General features: G+C 36.0%; 1 protein-coding gene across 1 annotated transcript; it reads right to left on the bottom strand.

The window, feature by feature from the left end:
- Positions 1 to 19470: 19470 nt before the first annotated feature.
- LOC113335521 (probable inorganic phosphate transporter 1-3) lies at positions 19471 to 21382 on the bottom strand. Its single transcript, XM_026581557.1, has one exon. It carries the CDS (start codon positions 21279 to 21281, stop codon positions 19665 to 19667), a length of 1617 nt encoding a protein of 538 aa, XP_026437342.1. The 5' UTR covers positions 21282 to 21382; the 3' UTR covers positions 19471 to 19664.
- Between the last annotated feature and the right edge of the window lie 3624 nt (positions 21383 to 25006).

The following is a 25006-nucleotide window of genomic DNA, read 5'->3' as shown; positions in this document are numbered from 1 at the left end:
AAGATTAATATTGAGATTTGTGAAGATTTGGAGTGATTGATTAAGAATTTTACATAATCTCTTGCAATTCGTTAACATTGAACAAATGGCTAGAAGAAGAAATACATCAGAACAACCAACTACTGTTAGAAGAAGCAAGAGAATTGCTGGAAGAGAAAGAAGTGAAATGGGAGAATCTACTAGAATGAGAAATAATGGAGAAAATCAAATTCAACCACCAGTTCAACAAACACTAGTAAAAGGAAGGAATATAGATTATGATAGGGTGAGTACACACACTTGGCAATCAAATTCCGCAGAAGAAGTAGAAAAAGAGCAGCAAACCAGAAATCATAGACAGGTAAAGAGAAATCAAGAAGCAGATGAAGGAATAATTCATGGAGATGAGGAAATTGGAGCGTTAGAAACGTTGAGACGAAGAATACATGAAGAAAGAAGAGCTGAGTGATATACACATTTTTGTGTCTATATTGTCCTCAATTTTCTCTATGTTGGTACTCGATTTTGTACTTATTTTGGTGTTTTATGTGTTTGTAGGTATTTTTGGAAAATAAACGTTTTTGGAAGAATCGGCTCGAAAAACTGCTAAAGGCACCCCCGGAGGACATTTGCTAAGCGGACCTCAGATTTGGCTAAGGGGAACCCGCGGTTATGTGCAACCCAAATTTGTTCTCAGCACCCAAATTACTATCGGCACCCCAACAGAAGGATAAGAGGCACCCTTCATCTTCAACATTCAAAAAGAATATTTGCGGGAAATTTGGTTCCACCGGTAAGGGATTTATTATCTTTAAGATAAGAATATCTTCTTGCCTTATAAACAGGAAGAATTTGAAGAAAAAGGAAGTTATCTTGTATTAAACAAGAGATATCCTTGGAAGATTTTATCTTGGATTATATTCTGCGAATTAAAGAAGATATGAGTTTAGTAAAGAAATATGGAGAATAAAGAGAAAGAAAAATTCCTGAAGATATTTTTAATTAAAAAGAAGAAGATTTTGGAGTTATGGAAGAATATATTTGAGTAATGTGTAATTGTGTGTATAAATAGAGAGCTAGAGAGCACATTTGGGGATAGAGAGTTTGGGGATCGTTTAGAGAAAATCCGGTTTAATCATTATTTTCTCCAATTTCATCACTTGTAAACACTTTTGAGCAATGAAAAATTATTCTGAGTGTGTTTCCAATATGCGGAGCTAGACCCCAATCCTTGGGGATATGGAGGAAGCCGTTGTTTCGGTAAAAGTGATACATTTCTATTTTTAATTAATTATAACAACTCTATTATGATTTTTGCTTTGAATTAAAACTTGATTATATGATTTTAATTAGTTAGGTGTATTTTCTCTTGATAGAATATGCTTGCTTTAAGGTTTTGATATTCTATGCTTGGATTAACATCTATTCTTTTGAAAATCTACATGTCTAGGCAATACTATTAGAATCAATTTGAATGTTGAGTTGCATAATTATTGTTTTATTAAATCACTAATATCGACCAATGGTGAAATCCTTGCCCCGATCTCTCCATAATTTTTACAACACTTTTTAATTGAGTTTATTATTTTTATTTATAAAAATTAAGTCTAAAAAAATCTTCCTTCACAAGTCTCAACGAACCTTTTACTACGACATCATTGAAAATAACCATCAATTTTTGGCGCCGCCGACTCGGACTTGTCTTTAGGCTAGAGTTTTTAGATTTTTTTTTTCTTTTTTAGGTTTTTATTTGTTCTTCTTTACGTTTTTGGGTTTTTGTCTTTTCCTTACAGAATTTGGAATTAGAGCGAAAAAATATTTTGCCAAAACTTTTCGTGAATACTTAAAGACTTGGAGTAAAAGGCAAAGCGAAAAGAGCGAAAGAAGAAGATCTTTTTTATTTAATAAAAAAAGAGAGAGAGAAAAAAAGAGAGACATTTTTATTTATTTTTTAGACTTTTCTTTTTCTTTTTCTTTTGCACTTTATTTTTTTTGGACTTTGGACTTGGACTTTGGACATTCTTTTTTTTTAAACCCTACGGAAGGGTAGTATTAAATATTAAACTGTTTGCAGAGAAGGACGGCGATTGCGATATCGCCTCGGCCCCTCGGGTTCGTACATGACATAGGAGTCGTGGCCCGAGTCGACTCCAATGGTTCATCCCCCGTCTGGAACGGAAGGTAATAATTCTAAACACCTGTGAATCCCCTGTCAGCGGGTTTACTGGATGATTTTGTATGCATATATGTTGAGGAATCGAATACGGCTATTTTAATTTCCTAGTAAAGGGCAAGGCCTAGCCATACAAGATAAGGGTTTGGATTTCATCACCGTTGTATTCTTTCCCGCCTTAGGAAAACGAAACCAAACGCGAACCTAAGCTTAAAATACTGACTAGAACGAGACCTATAGGGTAACGAGCTTAATAGGAAAGTCAATCGAAAAATATTGGTTACTCTTTTAAGCATACTTCGAAGTTCATGATGGTTTCTGTGATTTGAATGCGTGACTGCGCCTCCTTGTAATGCGGTGAGGCCTTGGGTATCAAAGCTCCACGCAGCTTCCCTCGCCTCTATTCAACTTACTTTGACTCGGATTGATTCCATAGGGGTTTGCTTAAATTGTAACGAATTCCCTTTCGAAGGATTAGAAGCTGGTCTAGAAACAATCTAAGTGGAGCCATAATGCTTTTTGTTTGCTAGATAAAATAGGCTTGTTGTGGTCGAGTCAGCCTTCTTTGTGCTTGTTTAGAATCCCCTTGCAGTTAGGATGTCGAACTGGTATAGCCAATACAATGATTATCCAACCGAGAAACATGGACATTACTCTTTTTATGATAATAATGTGAATAGTGGTTGGGCACGCCAACCTTTTCAAGATTTTGGGTCATACCATGGCGATCCCAATTACTATCCGCATGCACATCAGTCTTACGATCAAGAAGATTATAATACTAGTTCTTTGTATTTAGAGGATACAATCATACTTTTGAAATGTAGTCCTTTTTATGATCCTTCAGTTCCTATTCCTTCTCTAGAAGAGTCTCTCAGGAGTTTAGCTGAGTCGACACGAAAGTTAGCTGAATCGACATGTAAGTTAGCTGAGGTGAATAACGTAGTTATGGACGAAAGGACTGCAACAACGACTGAATCTTTAGAAGATATCCTCAATAGATTAACTCAAAACTTAGATCCAACACTAAGGGAACTTTCTTTGGAGGAGACCCTTGAGAGGATAGCTGAGTTGACACGTAGACTTGAGTTAGAGACGAACGAAAGTATTGCTCGAAATAACTTGAATTTCCAATATAGTGTATCCAATAATACCTTTGAGAATGAAGATAGTTATTCACATAATCAAGATGACGAGGATAAAATTGGTAACACTACTTGTTTATATGAGGTCCAACCATTTTCATGTTATTATAATGATGATTATGATGAGGATAATGTTGATGAAGAATTTGAAATAAGTAGGCATAGTGATCAGGAATTTGTTACTCCAGTTGAACTTAATAATGATAACGTTTCTTGTTCAAATACAAATAATTTTAATAATTATTCACCTATTCAAAAGGACGAGGATTTGACTAGAAATACTCCCGTTTTAGACGATGTACTATTTCCTTATGATTACGAAGCCAACGATAGTTTAGAGGAACGAGTTTATTCTGAGAATATTGTTTTAGAGTCTAGCGATTTAGAAACATTAGTCTTAGATGAAGAAGATGAACTCGTAGAGCTTTTAAATATGAGTGAGAATGCATCACCTGAGTATAATCTACACGAAGCAATTGACCATTTTCAGGATTCCGATGATCTAGAAATTAGGGAAATTGTAGCTAGTCTATCTAGAGACACCCAAAACTCTAAGTTTGGGGGTGATTATCATTCTTCTTGTGCCTTACCTTTAGCACTTACAGAGATCCCTCACTTGGGACTTGATATATGTGCCTCAACCATTGTGCCAGATTGGCTTCATACTAGCTCTCCCGAACCTAATAATGTCCAGGAAGAAGTTCAGTTGTTAGAAACCCATCCTCTGGTTGATGTGGTTTACCCAGGCTATGATACCCAGATTGATTTTGTTTTCCCACCAAAAACTTTTATTCCAATTGTGGGACGTTTGAATTTCAGATGTGTCGGTTATTAAGTTTTGAGACTAAACCTAATTACTTTAGGATATTAGGGTCGACACATTTTCTTAAGAATGACCATTATTATGGTCAACTATGTGAGTCAAATCTAATTGACTTAGAGTATCCCCAATTATTCAGGTTGTTGTTATGTGATTCTAAGTTCTTAGTTGAGTATTTCCAGACTCTACAACCCGACCTTCAGGATCCTTCCTTTGAGGAAGTCCAGCCAATGAAAACCTTTTATCTATACCCTTTTATAGAGCCTAAACCTGAACCACAACTATATATTATTGTCTTAAAGTTAAATAAGGGTATGTTCGGTATCTTCATGGTATGTTACGATTTTCTCTTCTTTGGGTAACACTTTTTGATTCAGATGACCCGCAATTATTCCGGATGCTGCTATATGATTCTTCGTGGTGACTAATCCTTTATTAGCCTGGCTGAAGACTTTAAACTTAGCACTTCTTGGGAGGTAACCCAATCTCATGCAACACGGTAATATCTTTCCTTAACTCTTTTGCTTCAAATGGTAACAATTTCTCCTTGTTCATATGCTTTTAATTTTATCTTTAGAACATTGAGGACAATGTTAGATTTAAGTTTGGGGGTATGGGAGAAACTTTTTAGTTCCAATAAATAAACTCCAGATCCTAGAAATTTATGCCTATTAAGGATTGCACTAACCAATCTAAGTGGATGGGAACATTTTGGTTGTAGGAGTTGAGGAACCAATCTGATTAGATGGAAACATCTAGAAGAGTCTATTCATAAAAGCACAGAGCTCAGGTGTTAGAAAAGAAAACAAAGTAGTTTCGCCATATCCTCGTGATGGAAACATCGAAAGAATCCTGATCACTTCTTTTTTTCTTTTCACCATTAATAGGGTGAAATAGGGGGATTGAGATACCAACCAAAAAAAAAAAAAAAATTAAGACCAGACCATCAGACCAACCGGAATAAATTCAATAAAGTCGACCACTGGTGCCCTTGTATATGCCAGTTGTGTTTACCTAGAGTTAGGTTTATCGACCACTGGTCCCCTTGTATATGCCAGTTGTGTTGATATTAGTCAGACCGGTATCTCGGTCCATTAGGATAGGTCCATCTTGGCAGAGGCCTTCAGACAGATATGGGAAACACCGTTCACTTTAAATCATCTACATTTTTCTGTACATCCATCTTCTTAATCTATCTATATGATTGGTTGACTCCGGTTTATGATGTCCAGAAACTATCTGAGTAGAGCTCTGTCACTTTATATGAATTTTAGTATGCTTGAGTGCAAACTCGTGTACATCAATTGGAATTTCGCATCAGGGTACTTCCTCCTGTAGTCAATAAGTATGCCAACCAAGGATATTCTTTAGTGCCTTCCAAGGTAATGCGTAGATAGCTAGGGTCTGGAGTAAAGGTTTTGTGGGTACACCTCTGGCAAACCCTCCGGAGACAACACTCCGCCGTTAGGGACACCTAGCGGTTTAACGGCTTGCTGCACGTGCTAAGTGTAGTCATTTTATTTTCTTGATTAGTTTTGCTCGAGGACTAGCAAATAATAAGTTTGGGGGTATTTGATAGACACATTTTTGTGTCTAAATTGTCCTCAATTTTCTCTATGTTGGTACTCGATTTTGTACTTATTTTGGTGTTTTGTGTGTTTGTAGGTATTTTTAGAAAATAAACGTTTTTGGAAGAATCGGCTCGAAAAACTGCTAAAGGCACCCCCGGAGGACATTTGTTAAGCGGAGCTCAGATTTTGCTAAGGGGAACCCGCGGTTATGTGCATCCCAAATTTGTTCTCAGCACCCAAATTACTATCGGGACCCCAACAGAAGGATAAGAGGCACCCTTCATCTTCAACATTCAAAAAGAATATTTGCCGGAAATTTGGTTCCACTGGTAAAGGATTTATTATCTTTAAGATAAGAATATCTTCTTGCCTTATAAAAAGGAAGAATTTGAAGAAAAAGGAAGTTATCTTGTATTAAACAAGAGAGATATCCTTGGAAGATTTTATCTTGGATTCTATTTTGCGAATTAAAGAAGATATGAGTTTAGTAAAGAAATATGGAGAATAAAGAGAAGGAAAAATTCCTGAAGATATTTTTAATTAAAAAGAAGAAGATTTTGGAGTTATTGAAGAATATATTTGAGTAATGTGTATTTGTGTGTATAAATAGAGAGCTAGAGAGCACATTTGGGGATGGAGAGTTTGGGGATCGTTTAGAGCAAACCAGGTTTAATCATTATTTTCTCCCATTTCATCACTTGTAAACACTTTTGAGCAATGAAAAATTATTCTGAGTGAGTTTCCAATATGCGGATCTAGACCCCAATCCTTGGGGCTATGGAGGAAGCCGTTGTTTCGGTAAAAGTGATACATTTCTATTTTTAATTAATTATAACACCATGGGAACGGAACCACCTCCAAACCACAGAAGTCATGAGTTCTGTTCTTATATCATTTTCATGGACACACTACAAATGATTGCAGAAATGTCAAAAGAATTATTCTGAGAATGATAGATCAAGGAAAACTAAACCACTTTTTGATAGGGCACCCACAATCTCAACCACTGCCACCACCACCAGAGCATCACAAAGTAAACACGATGAAAAAGAAGGAAACATTCTTTATAGAAGTTGGTGCAAAAGCAAAGAATCTATTCTGTCACTCTATCGTACATTCATATAAAAAACTATTGAAGATTTTCTTGAAAATATTTTGAGTAGAGTGTTCGCAAGAGACAATGATGGAAGAGAAATTATGAATATTGCGAAAATCTCGCCACTACAGGAATGGCAGAAACTGATTATTTCTTTTACCGCAGAAGAAATCCCCGAAGGTGAAAAGGTACATGATAATCCATTGGTAGTAAAATTAGAAATTAATCCAAAACCAAAAGAAGATGAGGATGATGAAGCTGAAGATTCATGGGCAATTAATAGGATTCTAATCGATACTGGAAGATCCGTGAACATCTTATTTTATCATACTTACAAAACTATGGGAGGAAGAGATGATGATCTTATACCATCAACATATAAGATATATGGTTTTAATGGTACTGCCAACAAGCCTAAAGGGGAGGTTACTATGCGAATTCCATTGAAGGGAATATCTTCCGAAATCCTGTTCTGTGTCGTTGATGTAGAATCACCCTACAATGCATTAATTGGTCAACCTTGGCTACATGGGATACTCGGTGTAGCTTCAACTTTCCATCAGTGCATTATATTCCCTCACCCCAATGGTGTAGGAATCATAAAGGGAGATTGGGTTGAAGGAAAGAAGTGTTATGAAACTGAGGTAGAATCCTGCGAAGGAAGAGCAAACAAGAAGGAAAGTTGGAGACACAAAATCAAAGAGACACAAAGAAGTGAGAAATTGATGGTGGATACAATCGAACGAAAAGAAGAAGAGATGTTGCGAAACTAATGCTAGCTCAGAATAAAAAAAAATGGTGAACATACCACTACCAAGGAAGCAGTAGCAGAAAATAACAAAGATGCAGAGGATGGAAAAGGTAATAAAAATAAGAAATGTATGAATGATTAATTTGTTGCGACACTCTCGCAATAAATAAAATTCTCAAAAATACATTTTATTGAATGACAAAATTGAGATTTCGAAATGCAAATATGATATGATGATGTGCGAGAATCTCGCAGAAATAATGAATTCTACAGAAGACAATCAGAGAACAATGACAAAAGAGAAAGGGGCGAACCTTTATGGCGTACACCCTAGTTCGCGAATACAATTTCGCAAGAGGCAAATGTAAGACCTAAAGTACGTCATATAAGGGGGTACCTGTTGCATGGCCCAGGGAAAGGCTACACCACCATCGGAACCTGAGTCATGGAGATTTGGGGTCAATAAAGCCCATCCGGGAGAGGCACCTTGGATTCTCAGCTTAAGCATATGACTTAGGTTGGGCGACTAAGGTAATAAGGACTCTCACAAGGAATGCAAAATCTGATCAAGGCGCCGAGGTACACAGTTGAGTCAAGAGTGTTAGCGGCGTCTGGAGCGTACCTTGCCATTCTTGACAAGTCTTGGCTTATACTGCACTCGGCCTGAAGAAAACCCCACTTAGGGTGCAGTCTCGTAACTATAAACCCTATGGGTCTTTTTGGCAGCTTGGAAACCCAACAACATATCCTAAGTAGAGATATCAGTTATCTAACTAGGAATTGGTTAACTTGAATTATGTTTGTCTCAAATTTTATCTTATCCCAGATTAACATAGAAGTTGTTTGGTTAACATCTCAATCACCCAACAGAAATCATAAGTATAACTTGAATCATGTTTGTTTCGCTCTCGAATTTAAACAACAACATGCAAATAAAAGTATCCAAGTCTAACTCATCCAATTTAAACAACAATATGCAAATAACAGTATCCAATTCTAACTCATCCAATTTAAACAACAATATGCAAATAACAGTATCGAAGTCTAACTCAACAATATGCAAAAATTAGCCGCGGCGGCGACGCTGATAATCATTCCACATTGCATCTGCGATTGAAGTTCGAAGTTCTGAAGCTACTTCTCGTTGTCTATTTCTCCCAAGTGTAGGGCATTCACTGTCTTGTTGCATTATTGTATCGGTTTCTAGTAGGTTTTGTAAGTTCTCATCATCGAAAATCAAGTCATTAATGCACTCTCTGCGGATGTGGTTATGAAGGATGCAACATGCAAGTACAATTTTCACTTGTGATTCAAATGGCTATTGAGGATGCAGTTGCAAAATAGTGAAGCGTCTTTTAAGTATACCGATAGCACGTTCAATTGCATTCTGTAACGATGCATGTCGGAGATTGAATAATTCCTTCGCATATTTTGGATGATTTCCACCAAATTCCTTCAAGTGATAACGGACACCACGATATGGAGTAATAAAATGCGGCATATTGGCGAATCCTGCATCAGCGAGATAAAATTTACCTGTACAAACAAAAAAAGGCTAAGTTATCAATCAAGCTCTCCGTGGATATAACATAAATGTGATTATAGACTCTACTGCATATAGGATATTCTTCCCCATTCTAAAATGAAGTACAAACATTGTACAATTTTCCCTGCAACAGTAGGAATAGGAATGGAAGCTATTGCAATGCAGTGCTAAAACCAACAGTAACTACCAAAACCAAAACCCTTGTTACTGCCCGTATTTTACTCGTTTACCATTTGGAAGACCACTGAACTGAGATCCACCCATGAGTTATTAGCTCTTTTCTGAGAGCCACCCGTGAGCTGAATCTAGTATGCGTGAATCAGCCGAGCCTTCCCAACCAGCTAGAACATACTGAAACTGTAAGTCAAAGGAACAAGCTACTAAAACATTTTGCGAAATGAACCCTTTTCTGCAACAAAAAGGGACTTGTTCGTCGAGACCAACCATTGCTGGTATTTGTGTTCCATCAATGGCTCCTATACAATCCTATAATGAAAAGAATACGAGTAAAAAGTAGTTTCATGTGGATACAAACATATTTATACATACAACAAAAACTAATTGAGTTTATGTGATAAAGCTTGGTTGAAGATATGCAATACCTTGAAGTATGGATAAAATCTTGGGTTTTCTAAGATTTCAGTGGGGGTATCAGGCCCTGCTGGTACAAGAAAATCATCTGCCAATGCAACAAATCCAAGACTGCATTAAAGTGTCTACTAATTGTCTCACCTGAATGCTGAAAACGCTCTTGAAGTATCCTGTTACGTTCATTATGTCCAACAACAAGCATAAAAATTGCTACTTTTCTTCAACAAAAACTCCATTACTATGACGAAGTAACTCCTTTTCTTTCAACATATCACATAATCTTAAGAAAACATGTTTTTCCATACGAAAACTATGCTGACATCGTGCATCTCCTCATTTAAGACTTCATCTACATGAGCTGCACCGCTAAGAATTGAATCATGGCATATTGTTTTCTCCAAAAAATATTGGTAATAAACAACAATTAGTGTTGTTGTGGATGCTGTTACAACTACTACCAAATCTTCTTCATCGTCAGAACTCGCCATATTACGATATCTTATATGTACCTACCAACAGAAAGAATATAGAAGATTAAAAATCATTATATCAATAGAAAACACACAGAAAATTAAAAATCAACATGGAAACTTTAAAAAAACATTTCAATTTAATTCATAGAGCAGGAACATAGTTCATAAAAAATGAAAGGAAAACTACTATTACAGTACCATAACAATACTAAACTTAAACATTAACCAAATTAAATATCTGAAAAAAACTACTAAATGAAAAGAAACTTAAACATAACCTAGTAATTCGAAATCCCTGAGAATACTATGTGGCCAAACTTCACCCTATCAGACACCTAGTCACTTAAATTGGAATGATAATATGCGGGAATATTGAGCTTCGATAACAACCACTGTCGTTTCCTGTTCCCAGTCAATGCAATGAAAATCTTAGATTTCTTTTCATCTTCCAATAAATATAGCGCCTGCACAAAAGTATCATCATCCAAATTTGGTACATCCTCGAGTGCGGGCACTAAACTTGCCTCTAAAGATGATGAAATTTTGTTTTCTTCTTTCTTAGCCGCAACATTGTTCACAGCCGCTGCCATTACCTGAATTGCATCTACCATTCCTTCTCCTGTACTCTTTTTGGTCTTTCTAAAAGGACGTGAATTCAGACCTGTTGAAGCTCGAGCCCTTTTTTGAGTGTCAGATGTACGCAAGTCCTCATCCTTATATTTATATCCATTCTCATTCTGTTCTTGAGGGGTATTGGAGATTGCGTGTTATCTAAATTTTTATTATCATGGTCATCATCATCTTGCACAGTATTGTCATTCCTACAACGGATATACCTTCCATTGGCCCTATTATCCCCAAATATAATATCTAACTCATCAAAGTGAGCAAGGGTCTTTGTCCTCCAGCATTTGACATCAGGATGCTTCTGCAAGTGGAATTATAAAATTTTCCTATTAGCATATCTTCTACATACAAAACGAAAATAAAAATTCATTCAATTGTTAAAGAATAACATAAATTACAAACCTTGATATAATCATTCCATACAGCATCATCAGCAATCACAATTTCTCGCGACTGATCCCATCCAAATCCACTTTGACCTCTAAGAGTACTCACAGCAACATAGTTCTTCTTCAAAGTTTTCATACGATTTTTCAACACATCCTTGGTAAAAGAAGAACCAAAACTCTGCTTGAAATTATCAACAAAGTGTGTCCAAGCATATTTGCTGAATTGACCATCGAGTAGTTGTCCTTTCTGTACTTGGTCTTCCATTAGACCTATGAACAGTCTATCCATGGGAGGAGTCCAAGTTGTCCTTCCAGTTTGGGGGTTGGATGATTGATCACTCTCCATATTCTATAATCAACTGAATATGTAAGTTATTGCTAAACAAACTTTTCAGGAAACTTGGCCACACAACAAAGCTTAACCCTGTGAACTTGGGAAGCTAGTAATTACTCAAACAAAGCTTGTCATAAACAAAATGAATTACCTACTGATTCAATCAAATCTACTAAAAAATCTTTCCCAAATTTAAGTCATACCAACCTACTATAAACAAACAACCTAAATCATTATAATTGCGATGATACCAGCAACATGCAATTGATAAAAACAAAAGAAAACATATGTAGTAATGAGAAGAAAAACCACTATCAACAGAAAAACCAAATCATTAATCTATGAAGATGATATCAGCAACATGCAATTGAAAAAAACAAAAGACAACATACACAATAATAAGAATATGGATAAATATTCATGCATCAACAAAGATGATAAGAAAAAGAAAGAGGATGAATATGGTACCAGTAACTTGCAATTGATTCCTAGCAGATATGATATGAAAACCCTCTGTAAAAAAAACAAATTGAATCAGATTTTATAGCAACTTGCAAATCAGATTTGCATGATAAGAAATTGAATCATAGAAATTACTAGGATGAATTGAATCATAGAAATTGAATCAGATGTAAAGAAGAGTACCTTGTATCGATGTAAACGATGAAGATATGCATCGGTATATATAGAGGAAAAGAAGTATGAAAATCTCAATCGAGGGTTTAGTGGTTATACTGGAATTCGTGGGTTTCAGAGTGGGATTGTGCCATTCTATTCTTGGTGAGGAAATGGGAAAAACAGGTATTCGAGAGAATACCTTAATCGTACTTTTTGAGGCTACGAAAATCACGGTGGGTTTTGTTATTCTTATCCCAAATTAGAATTTAGGAGAGACAAACACAATAAAACCGTTTAATCTGGATAACCCATCCTAGGATGGGGATATCCAAGCTACCAAACGCGACCTATAGGTAAAAGGGATAAGAGGCTGCGAAAACAACTGGTTGTTGTTAAGACTGGATGGGAGGAGCTAACCTTGTATGGTAGAAGTATGCCTCCTTGAAGGGGCAACCAGGGGGGAGATAAGGGCAGCGCTCTCCATTAGGGAGATGATAAGTGTCTTAAGACGCAAATGTCATGAGGCTTTTACTCGCAAGGGTATTAAGGCTTGTCATATTTGTGAGACAATCCTGAAGAGGCAATAATACAAAAGAAAAAGATAAGACGAGATCAATGGGATTTCGCATGAAAGTGCGAAGATGTCCTGCGATTTCGTCGCAAGACGACAATGTCATGGGGCTTTATTTTCGCAAGAATATTTAGGCCTGTCATATTTTCGCAACATTCCTGAAGAGGCCATAATAAAAAAGAAAAAGTTAAGGAAAGATCAAGGGGTTTTTGCATGAAAGTACAAGAACGTCCTGCGATTTGTCGCAATGACAAGAGGTGGCATAATTAGACCTTTAACTAGGAAGGCAAAATAAGACCACACATGAATGAGATTTTGAAAAGAATCAAAATTCACTTTGCATATGATTGCAAAAAATCTCTCATTTGGATACAAATAACAGAGGCAAGTATGGGAATGAATGAAATTAGAAAATGTTATTTGTCTCCATATGATAGATTTATGCAAAAATTCAAAAATTAATGATTATGTTGATTAACTGTATTGCAAGGAAGAATTATTTTAATGAATGCAGGTCAAAATGAAAGAAACTCATATATTAAGGAATATGGGGAATCAAAAGAATTCGCAAATATACAGAGAGAAGGAATAAATGTACAAATATTACAGAAGATCAAAGAAAGAAACAAAGACTACTTCTTAGTTGATCCCTCATCATCAGAATTGTTCCCTTCTTCTTAGTTGAATGTTAATGAAATCTTATAAGGGGTGTAGTGTAGGATTTCCTGCAACTACAACAATCTTTTTAGTTAATTGTTTTCATGTTTAAGAAAAGCCTAATGTTATTGCTTATATCTTTTTGCTTTTGCTTAACAAAATTTCGGTACAATTGATGCTTTTATTCCATTATGTGTGTATGGATGTTGTGTATGATTCAACTGGTTCCAGTTAAGAAAAACTATTGTTATCTTGCTTTTGTATGGTATCAATTGTTTAGGCTTACAAAATTTTACGGTGCAATTGCGGTGCTATTAATGTTTATGTTGTTTCAATTGCTTCCGGTTGAGGTGAATAATTATGCAAGTTGATTTGTTTTGGTTTGTATGAATTTTTTATGGCTTGACAAAATAATATGTTGATGGGATGATTTGTTTAGTCCAACTCGATTCCGGATAAGATAAACTAAGTTAATTCTTATCTTAGTTAGACTTATCAAAGTGGAGGTTTCGGTTATTCAAGTCTAATCGAATACATAAACAAGGAAATGCTAGTTAACTAACCTAGTATTTGGCTTGTTTAAAATTTAAAGGTCTAAGTTATACGGATAATTATAACTTGATGAGAAAAATGGAGTTTATCTTTGTTTTGGTCTTATCGAATGAAGCGGTTGTATTTATATAATCGGTTTAGCAAAGGAACTAGTGTGATTAGTTGATTTTTGGTTTGCTAAACTAGTTGGAAAAATTGCTTCGGGCAATTGTTTCCATGATAACATATCAAAACATAATTACTTTGTAGTTTCAGTTTTGATATTGGTTATCAAAAATGTTGTGTGGAACCCTCGTGCTTGACTCAACAGGTTGCAAGTCTATTTTGAGATTTGTAAGATCCTTTTCGTGTTGTCCTTTATTTTTTCGTTTCTTTGTCATTTTGTGAAAAAAGGGGGAGAAATATATGGAGTAAACAAGTGATGTTGGTGTCAATTTATATTGATTGGTGTCACTAGGGAAGAGGACAATGGTGCTTGAATGTTTATCTAACGAATGAGGAAAAGCACAGACTAAGAGGGAGTAACATATCATATGATTTGGTATAACAAAGATGTGATGATTGAAAATCTACCTATCTCACCTTTAGGGGGAGTATGAGCTTTGTTATTATAATGTCAACAGCTGTTGCATTTTTAAGGATTGAATGTATGCAGGTTATGTGTTGTTGAATTCGGGAATCAAGCGTATGTGTAATGAATTCTTGTAATTTGTTTATCCATATGATTGTAAGAGTTTTGTCACTAAAATTTACAAAGGGGGAGATTGTTAGAGCATAGATCGGTTGAACCCACCTAGCGTTGGTATGTCAAGTTTGGTCGTCATATTTTAGTGAACCAAAAATCATTTAAGAGTCGCTTGACTAAATGTACTAGAGTCAACTTCGTATAGGTTAGCTTGAAAGTATTAGGATATGAGACATTACAATTATTGCGAAGACTTGAAGAATTGAAGAAGTACGGAACTACAACCACAACATCATCCTTCCACTTGAGGTTAGTGATATTTTCCTTGAACTGTATCATTCCCTAACATATCTTTCAAGTCGTGCATATTGAAAAAAAAACTGCGAAGCACGAACACTCTAGATAGACATAGTGTTAAGGAATTCAATACGAGGTTTATTGCTTAACCATTAAACTTTGTAGATAAGACATCAACATAATCTTATGAATGCTATTGTGATTATGTATGGGTATGAGGTGAGGATTTCATCCTAGGAAACAATGTTGTTACATGTGTTTTAAGGAAGTAAGTTCATGAACTTTGTTTGTGAACCGAAAAGGAAATCGCCAGGTGTTATTGGGGTTGTTCTTCATTGTATATCTTATGAACGACTAATATGTGTGATTAGTATAACCGCTCATGACTTGTTTATGTTCTTGGTAAAACTATTCACATGAGGCCTGACTTTTGTATTGGTATGACTTTTATTAGTGAAACCGATCTTAAGTAATCACCTGTTGGTATGATCGAGTTTGTGTAGTTTGTAAGGCCTAACACTGGGTAAAGGGGAACCGATCCTAGTAAGAGGTGCAACACATCACAAAGGGGAATCGATCCTTGTATGGGGTGCAACAAGGTTTATAGCAGAAAGGGGAACCGATCCTATGTATATATGCAACACGTTTTTAGGCAAAGGGGAACCGATCATATGGACATGTGCAACACATATGTGTTAGATACCATATATATGTGGGGAACCGATCCTAGTACCTAGTCAACTGAATTTTGGGAAGCTAGTGTGACTATGCACAGTACTCACATGAAGGTAGAACCGAAACTTGTTTTGGTAGAACCGTTAAACCCATGATTTGTGATTCAGAAGTTGTTAATCAATCGCATAGCTCTTGAAAGTCAGATGAGCCAATTCTAAACTTGTTTGGAAGTGTGGTAAATCGGTTTCAAGTAAGTATGAAAGGGGACTTACAAAGAAAGGATGTCGACACACTTTGAACACATGCAGTAATGCGTATATTTTTTATTGTTCAAAGATATTCCTTGACGACTAAGAAGGAAGTAAATCCCAACATCGAAATTAAATAAGTTAAGAATCTTTTAATTAAGGTTTTTAATTATATATGGAAAATAATAATTAGTAATTTGCATTTGCTAGTTAAAGATTTTCCAAAGAGATTTTTGATCATTATTTTGGACAGAGCATTCTCAGGAATTATGAAAACCGAATATGAAAATTATTATAGAATATCTTGAGAATATTTTCGGTTTTGGAAATTCCTTGGTGTCCAAAAACTATCTTGCCTATAAATACTTGAAGTTTTCCTTTCTATCAAACTTATTCTTCGTGATAGTAAACTTCCTCTGTTGTACTGTTACTGGTGAAGCCGCCTATTCGGAGAGGAGAGTAACCTAATTAGGCGAAATCTCTTACGGCCGCTCAGTTTAAAGTCTTCTTTGGGATTGAGAAGCTCTAGCGCGTACCGTTGGTGGGAAACTAGATAATTGCGGTTTATCTTTTGTTTTCATATTGATTTGATTGACTAACGGTGGTTAAACTTTGATTTCACCTAGTTTGTTTATGCTTGAGAATCTCTGCTTCTGATATAAGATTCACTCAAACTAGTTCAAGGTTTCGACGGGGATCTTTAGACTGTTATTAGTGCTAAAGAAGATCTTGTGATAATCCTTATTAACAGATTCCATTCTGTGTATGATTGATAACAAGAGATTCAAGTAGTTGTGTGCAGGTGTTTATTGAAGATCTAAGAAGATTTGAAGACAAAGAAGAGAGACAAATTTCCGACTTGGTTATATAAATCTTTGGTGTGCACAATACTTGTTTCGGTAAAAGAGGATCCAACTATAATCGATTTATCCTTGTGGTATTTTGATAGAATAGTTATGTAGATCGGCATCAATATGTTTCCTTGGGATTAAAGGTATTGATTGCAAAATCTTAACAATTACCTTTTGGTAATTGAATATAAGATAGATCTTGGAACCTGGCAAAGGAGTTTATGTTAAGATAAACAGAAGAGCCTTTGTCCAACTCATATCACTTGGTTGAAGAGAGTTGATAACAAACAGATATGTTGTTCTTTTACTGTTTGGAATACGAACCAAAGGAATTGGTCCAAGTACGCGACTTGTTTACAGGTCGGAGGCGTGGGAATACAGACGCAACTAGGTGAACTATAGGTTTAGTTGCTTGGTCTCAACTATACGAAGTTGGTTTATTTTGTATAGCGGCTTAATCCTGAGAGTATTCAATTCTGGACTAGGTCCCTAGGTTTTTCTGCATTTGCAGTTTTCCTCGTTAACAAAATCTTGCTGTGTCATTTACTTTATATTTCCGCATTATAATTTTTTTATTATAATTAAATTAAATTACACAAACGTTAATTCCTATTTACTTGATAAGCAATCCTATTGTGTTTGGTTAAGTCCGAACCTTTGTATCAAGTAAACATACTTCGTTGTTGTATTGTCTCGATCTCGTATCCATAGACGATCACACGAAGTGTGAACCGATTTGTTGTATTGTCTAGACGTAGTCCATAGACAATCACTTTCAGAGAAAGGACTTATAGGAAGGAAAAGTTTTAGCTTGAGGTATACGGGCTTGCTTTTAAGTCCTGTTGCGGAAAATTTCTCATTCCTAGGCCACCTCCTAACAGACTATGTCTTGAAATGAGCTGGGTATATTATTGCACACCTCAAACCCGGTATTGCGAAAACCATCTCTCATTTGTAGGCATAACACAATTACATCTACTGGAGTTAATACAAGCTCCACTTTATGCATTCAACTTTGTCCGTCATGACATTATCTCCCAAAATCAAAGTTCCTTTATACCTAAGAGGAGCATTTCTGATAAAGAGGAATATGCTTGCTAGAAATGTTTGGAGAATTATTGAAAATCCTAATTATATGTTAGCCACGGTCCTTAAAGCCAAGTACTTTCCTAGAACCGATTTCTTGAATGCCAAGTGCAATAGTAAGTGTACCTGGACCTGGAAGTGTATGCATGCTATTAAGGAGTTGATCAAACCTCTTATCTCTTGGATTGTAAGGGATGGTCAAATTATTGATGCTTGGTGTGATAAATGGATCCCAGATTTGGGTTCTGCCTCACCAAACCCCTTAGTCCCACCTGATCCATTGTTAAAGTCGACACTTACTTCATTAATAACCAGACTAGAACTTGGAATGTTAATAGACTAAATCATCATCTTGATGATGCTTCTGTTAAGAATATTATCAATATTCTCTTAAACCAGTTATGCACTCCTGACATGAGGGTATGGGAACTTTCAAAGAATGGTAGATTTTTTTCTAAGTCTGCCTACATGGGAATCAGAGGTCTTAGGCCCTCCCCATGTATCAATCTTTGGAAGCGCATTTGGAATATCAGGGTTCCTTATAGAATCCAAGTCTTTCTTTGGAAAGCTGCTAGAAATGCTCTACCTGTCAGAACTATTTTACATACTAGAATGCCCATGCATAGTATTGATTGTGCTAGATGTACTGATCCTCATGAGTATGTTATGCATGCTTTAGTCCTCTTCCCCTTTGCTAGTAGGGTTTGGTTTCTCAGTTCCTTTTGTGTTAACACTTAAGTCTTTCAAAATAAGTCTTTCATTGATTGGTTTATTTATTTGCTTACTGACCATTTGACTAAACTTCCTTATGAGGATCAATGTTTCTTTGTTACTGTCCTTTGGTCTATCTGGAGTAGTAGAAACAACCTTGTTTTCCAAAACCTTAAAGAAACTCACATAGCAGTCTTATCTAGAGCTAGAGCTATGCTCTTGACCAGGAAATCTTGTTTAACTATCACTCCTACTACTTCTGTGAGTCTGTGTGACAAATGGATGCCCCCCTCTTTTGGTTGGATTAAATGTAATACTGATGGAACCTATGATGTTATCTCTGGAGCTAATGGTGCAGGATATGTGATGCGGGACTTCGCAAGAAAATCTTCCTTTTGTGCTTCCCAGGTTTTTGAAGTAAAGTCTGCTGAAGAAGCTGAAACTAGAGCTATCTGGCAGTCTTGAAGAAAGCTATGGAGGAAAAATTCACACACATCATCATTGAGAGTGATGCTGAAGGTCTCATTGATCAATTTTCTTCTGACATGTTCGATGGTAACTTAAGAACGAATGCTATCTTTAAGGATATTACCTTTCTCTTCTAGTTTAGTAGATTGTATTTTTTTCCTATCAACCCTGCTATTGTAATTCTATTGCACATGAGCTTATACTCAATGGTCAAAATTGAACAATTCCTCTATGTACTGGTTTGTCCCTCATGGAAGCTAGATTCGGTAACTTTGAATATATTCAACAAACAACTTTTTTTTTTTGATGCTAGGCATAGGCCCGTCCTGCCCCCTGACACCGTAGCCACCGACTTACTCCCACTGAGCAAACTCGACCCTCTTAAACCCATGTTAAAGTTAGTATAATTAGGTCTGAGCGGAGACTCGAATTGCTGACCTCCTATTTGAGAGTCAGACTCCTGACCAACTGGGCTAACCCCACTTGGTTTTCAACAAACAACTCGTAGTCCAATAATTCATTACACCATTAAAGAGAAATATGCAAAATAAACAAATAGATCCAAATAAAAATATTAAATAAATAACAGAAATAATTTGATTTACAATACATCCACTTCGATTTGACTCATTTCCCCATCCCAATCTTTTTGGCACACATGGAGAGGAAGTTTGAGCATCATATACATCACAAGTAAAATTATCATGCTGAAAACCAGAAAGAAAAAAAAATTTAGACAAACCAAGAGAATCAAACAGGCACTGATCTGTTATTTCCTTGTCCGGGCCCTTCAATCTCTTCTTCATACGTGTCTCCGTCGTTCTCACCAGACAAGTCCTCCAAAGATTTACCATTTGGTTCTGGTACCAGGAATGTAAACATCATGCCTATGAAGTTGATAACTCCGAGCACGATCAAGGAGTTCTTAACACCAATACCAGCCGGGTACCCGTGATCAGTCTTTTTAGGATCTTGATTCTGTGCAGCATATAAGAACCCAAATGCACCAATGATGGCACCTGCTTTCCCTGCGGCTGCTGATATACCATGACATGTCGAACGCAACCTAGCTGGGAATATCTCAGCTGGCACAATGAAGGTTGTACTGTTGGGTCCGAAGTTTGCAAAAAAGAAAGTCAATGCATACATAATAACGAATCCGATTCTGTTCTCCTTTTTACTCCAGTAGTTGTAAGGAAACGCAATGGCAAACATGAAGACTGTCATGAAGAAGAAACCCATCATTTGAATTGCCCATCTCCCCATAATATCAATGAAAGCCACTGTAAACCAGTACCCAGGAACAGTACTGCATAGAGCAATTAAAGTTTGTGCCCTCGCGATCTTGAAAACTTCTTCAGCAGCACTCATAGTTTTTGCCGGTGGAATCCACCCAATTGCGGTAAAAATATCCTTTTGGAACAAGTTTTGACTGTAAAAAGCTATGTCCAGCAAGAACCAAGTACTTGTGGTTCCAAGTAAAGGAAGTCCATGTCGTTTAAGAAATTCCATTGAAAATAAACCGAATGAATTATCCGTGGTTAATCTCTCTACCCTTGCTGTTTCAGCTTTAATCTCCTTATTTAAAACCTTTGACATATCGGCAGCTGCCCTTTCCGCGTTCTTTTCTACAAGAGCAGTGTAACGAGCAGTTTCAGGCATTTTCATACGCCAGTAGTAGGTCAAAGCGGCTGGAATTGCACCGAAAATCACAATTATACGCCAAATGTAGTCCATCTGAGGTGGAAGGGATCCCTTAGCATCAACTTGATAAGCTGGAGCAGGGAACTGCTTCTCAAATATTGAAGAAACTATAATGGCTATAATTCCACCAGCTAGAATTCCCGTTCCTTGCATCGCAAAGACAGCAGCGATAAAAGCACCTCGAGTTTTCTTGTTGGCGTACTCAGCCATGATAGTTGCAGAAAGTGGATAGTCACCACCAATTCCAAATCCAAGCCAGAAACGGAAGAAACATAGTGTAGCCATCACTGCTTTTGGCTGGTTCCCCAAGGAAAGACCAGACGCTACTGAACAAGTAACCATAATAAGTAGGGTAAGACCGTAGACACGCTTCCTACCCATTCGATCACCTAACCAACCAAAGAAGAGCTGACCAGCAAGTGTACCGACCAGAGCCACACCATTAACAGCCGCAGCAACATTTGGTGGCAAACTCCCAGGTTTTTCCGCTCCTTCGACAGTGTAGTAAATCCTGCCGAGCAATTTGGTGACAAGAGAGATGCAAAAGAGATCGTAAGCATCGGTAAAGAAACCCATACCAGCAATCACGATGGCCGTGAAATGGTACAATTGTGTCTTAGCTACATCAAGTGCTTTAAGCACTTCTAATCCTTCCTTCCCCATGATGACTCTCGGCAACTCCAACTTTGTTTTTTATTTTTTGCCCTTCTCTTTCAGGTTCAAGAGAGGGAGAGCAAGAGAGATGTGTTACTGTAAAAATGGAAAGGAAGGTAAGTGTTGGTACTTTCAAATTGAAGTTAGTTTCCATTATATAGTGATCCGTCCCAAAGAATATACTCATAAAATTCCTTTTTATGTCAACTATACCTAACTCAATATTTTTTAAATCTTCTTATTCCCATTTATTCACTGTTAAGCCATCTCTATCTCTATCTACAATTGGATATCCATAAATCCTTGACAAGGTCCGACAATTCTATTCCAAAATGGAGTTCATGTACTATCAATGGATGGATTCACTGAATTATCTGGTTTGTTAGAGGAATCCCACTTCGCAGTAGTTGCCCTGACAAAGCTGTCTGTCAGCTGCTATCTAGTCGTTAATTATGGGAAGTTAGAAAATGAACAAGTTGACAAACAATTTTTTTTTGATTAATATAAAACTGAGTATATGCGCATCTTCATATATAATCTCAAGATCAAATGTCAATGAATACCTTTTCCTCTTCAGATGCAAAAGAGAAAAATAGAGTTAACTAATTAATTACATATCGGAGATAAGTTGTGTATGCCTATCACGTCTTAAACTATATTGGTGACAAAAAAACGTTGTAATGTTTTTTTTTTTTTATCAGGACATTTGGTTTCCATATCAGTTTGCAATGGAATATGAAGCTCCAGTCCAAAATTGCAGACATCAACAGCAAAATCTCAAGCAATTTTAAATTGTTAGACTTTTTACATGATCGAGACCAAAATGATAGATAACATGAATGTGTAATGAAGATGATTAGTCAACCGATCATTTACGAAATAATAGCCGTTATCTTAAACATAATCCAACTGAATTTCTAGCTAGTTTGATGATTTGATCATTGTTATGTGGAACAACTACTTCGGCCTATAGTGAAGCCAAGATCCAGAGTAGCCAAGGAAACCGCTAAATTTTTATTTCAGCCAAGCCAGTTCAATTATTTGATCACTTCAAAAGATGGTAGTAGTGGTAGGATCGATCTATATAACATGGGGGTGCAATTAGTCTTACAACTGTATACTGTATATTGATTATCAGAAAGATGCTATTAGATGCCCATTTGCTAGTTTAGATTATCTTGACTTCAAATCATGGACCACACGCAAACAAAAACCTATGTGAAATGCAATTCTGATGCTGTCCAATTTTCAATTTCCTAATTATCTGAGTAGTTCATTGCCGTACTAGAAAGTTCAAATAGTACGGCAGGCAGAACGGTCAGGATCATCCACGTCAGGTATCTGAGTAGTTCACTGTCGTACTGCAAAATTCAGATAGTACGGAAAGCAGAACATTCCGGATCATCCATGTGAGGTTCCATCTCGGTGTCCGGTGGAAAATTGTATAAATAACTTGGTGCTGACGAATTTTACCACTATAACTCGAACAGACCAGGTCATTGGTATGATAACCCATAATTTTACCACTGTAATCTACTCCCTCCGTTACTTTTTAATAGGCCAGTTTCTATAAATAAATATGTCAAAAAAATATGTCAGTTTCCTAATTGGGAAAGTTTAATTGTTACTTTAATTTTTTGGGACCACTTTTCTTTTAACTTCTTTTGATGACAAGTGTTATGTGGACCATTTCACTTATTTCTTTGACTGACAAGTGTCATGGGGACCATTTCACTTCACTTCTTTTATTGACAAGTGTGTAGAGGACCACTTTCAATAATTAGTTTTCTTAATTTCCTTAATTTTCTCAAAAAAAGAAACTGGCCTATTAAAAAGTAACGGAGGGAGTATATTACAGTGATGTCAGGCATTACAAAATGCTTGAGTTTTAGATATTAGAAGATTACTATGCAAAGGATCAAGTCTTTAGAGCATCACAATCACTAAGTTTAAAACCTATCTTAGAATGGTTTATTTTCGATTTTTCGTGTTCACCCGAATGGTGTATTCAACCAAATTATACAATAGGAAGTTCAAATACACATCCACATGTTAAACGGTGTTTTAACACACATCCATATTTTAGGAGGTATTTAAAACTGTATAAGGAGGTGTTCAAAACCGAGATAGATATAAGGAGGTATTTAAAACTGCGCCTGCTTTTTTTGGTTGGTGATAAAACACCACACGAACTTTTAAATCCCGCATGCTAAACTGGAATAATATATATAGGTATACCATTCGAGCTTAGCATATATATATATATATAGTAAATATGTCTTTTTATCATAAATACATCTGTTTATCATATCCATAGTCGCCTCAATATGGTATATATGCCATCTTACCATGGCACATGATTGGTGCTCTCACACTTCCATCTCTTATTTCTAGCTAAAAGATGAAAATTAACATATTTACTCAAGAAAAAAGAAGAAAGATGATTGATCCTAAAGAATGTAGTACTGTACGTTAGATTTTTTTTTTCTCGTATTAGGTTGCAGTTGACTATGAAGCTCTAGTCCAAAATTGCAAACACCAACTGAAAAATGTCAACAAATCTTAAAATGTTAGACTTTTTGCATGATTAAGACGAAAATGATTAAGAATATGAATGTGTAATCAAGATGATTTGTCAACCGATCATTTACGGAATTATAGTGGTGCGTATCATTTTTAAAAACTATTTTAACGAAATTTCTAACCAAATATCGGATTACGTACTAATTAGTTCGATGATTTGATCACTGTTATCTGGAAGAAGACTAGTTCGGCCTATTGGTGAAGCCAAGATAGATAGCAACCAGGGCGATGGCTAAATTTTTTTTTCACCAAGCCAGCCTGATGATTTGATCATTTCAAAAGATAGTAGTAGTGGTGGGATCGATCTTATATAATATGGGGGGTATAATTCTAAAACAATTGCACTTACACAGTTATACTTACAACTGTGTAATGTAATTGATTATGAGAAAGATGCTAGTTGATGCCATGTCCATTTGTTAGTTTAGATTTTCTTGACTTCAAAATCTGGACCACTTGGGAGGAAAAATATTTGTGTAATACAACCGTGAAGCTGTCTGCAGTTTTCAAACTCAATTATCTGAGTAGTTAACTGCACGTACTGCAAAATTCAAACAGTACTGCAAGCCGAACGGTAATCCAAATTAGTGGCTTACTGGCTTTTCTATAAGATAGGACTGGTTAAAATGTTTTTTTTTTCATGCTACTAACAAGCAAGTATAGCTTACCAAAGAAAGAAATTCCATCCAACACTGATAAGAAAAAGTAGGAAATACCAATTGATCTTAGGAATAATATATTAAAGTTAGTTTGGTCCAGTTGACCTAATCAACTGTCTGTTTGATCCTTTTTTTAAATATAAATTGTTATTTGGTCCAAAAAATTATTGTTTGGTTTTAGAATGGACAATACCCACGTGGGATGATCGATAATGGCAAAAATACGTTTTTTTTCTCTTTTTTCTCTCTTTTAATAAAAATAAATAAATAAATACTTAAAATTTAAATATCTTTTGAACCATATGTCCAAAAATGATAAATTTTATATATTCGGAAATTCCTCGACGATAGCTTTCCAACGAGTACCATTGTCGCCATGTTTTGGAGTTTTTAAGTTTTGCCTTATTTTTTAGCTATAAAATGAATTATTATACGAGTTCATTCTACAAAATGAACTATTATACGAGTTCATTCTACAAAATCAACTACTTT

The sequence above is a fragment of the Papaver somniferum genome, unplaced genomic scaffold (assembly GCF_003573695.1).
Source record: "Papaver somniferum cultivar HN1 unplaced genomic scaffold, ASM357369v1 unplaced-scaffold_15, whole genome shotgun sequence".
Taxonomy (NCBI): Eukaryota; Viridiplantae; Streptophyta; class Magnoliopsida; order Ranunculales; family Papaveraceae; genus Papaver; species Papaver somniferum.
This window is presented reverse-complemented; position numbering and strand designations above follow the sequence as displayed.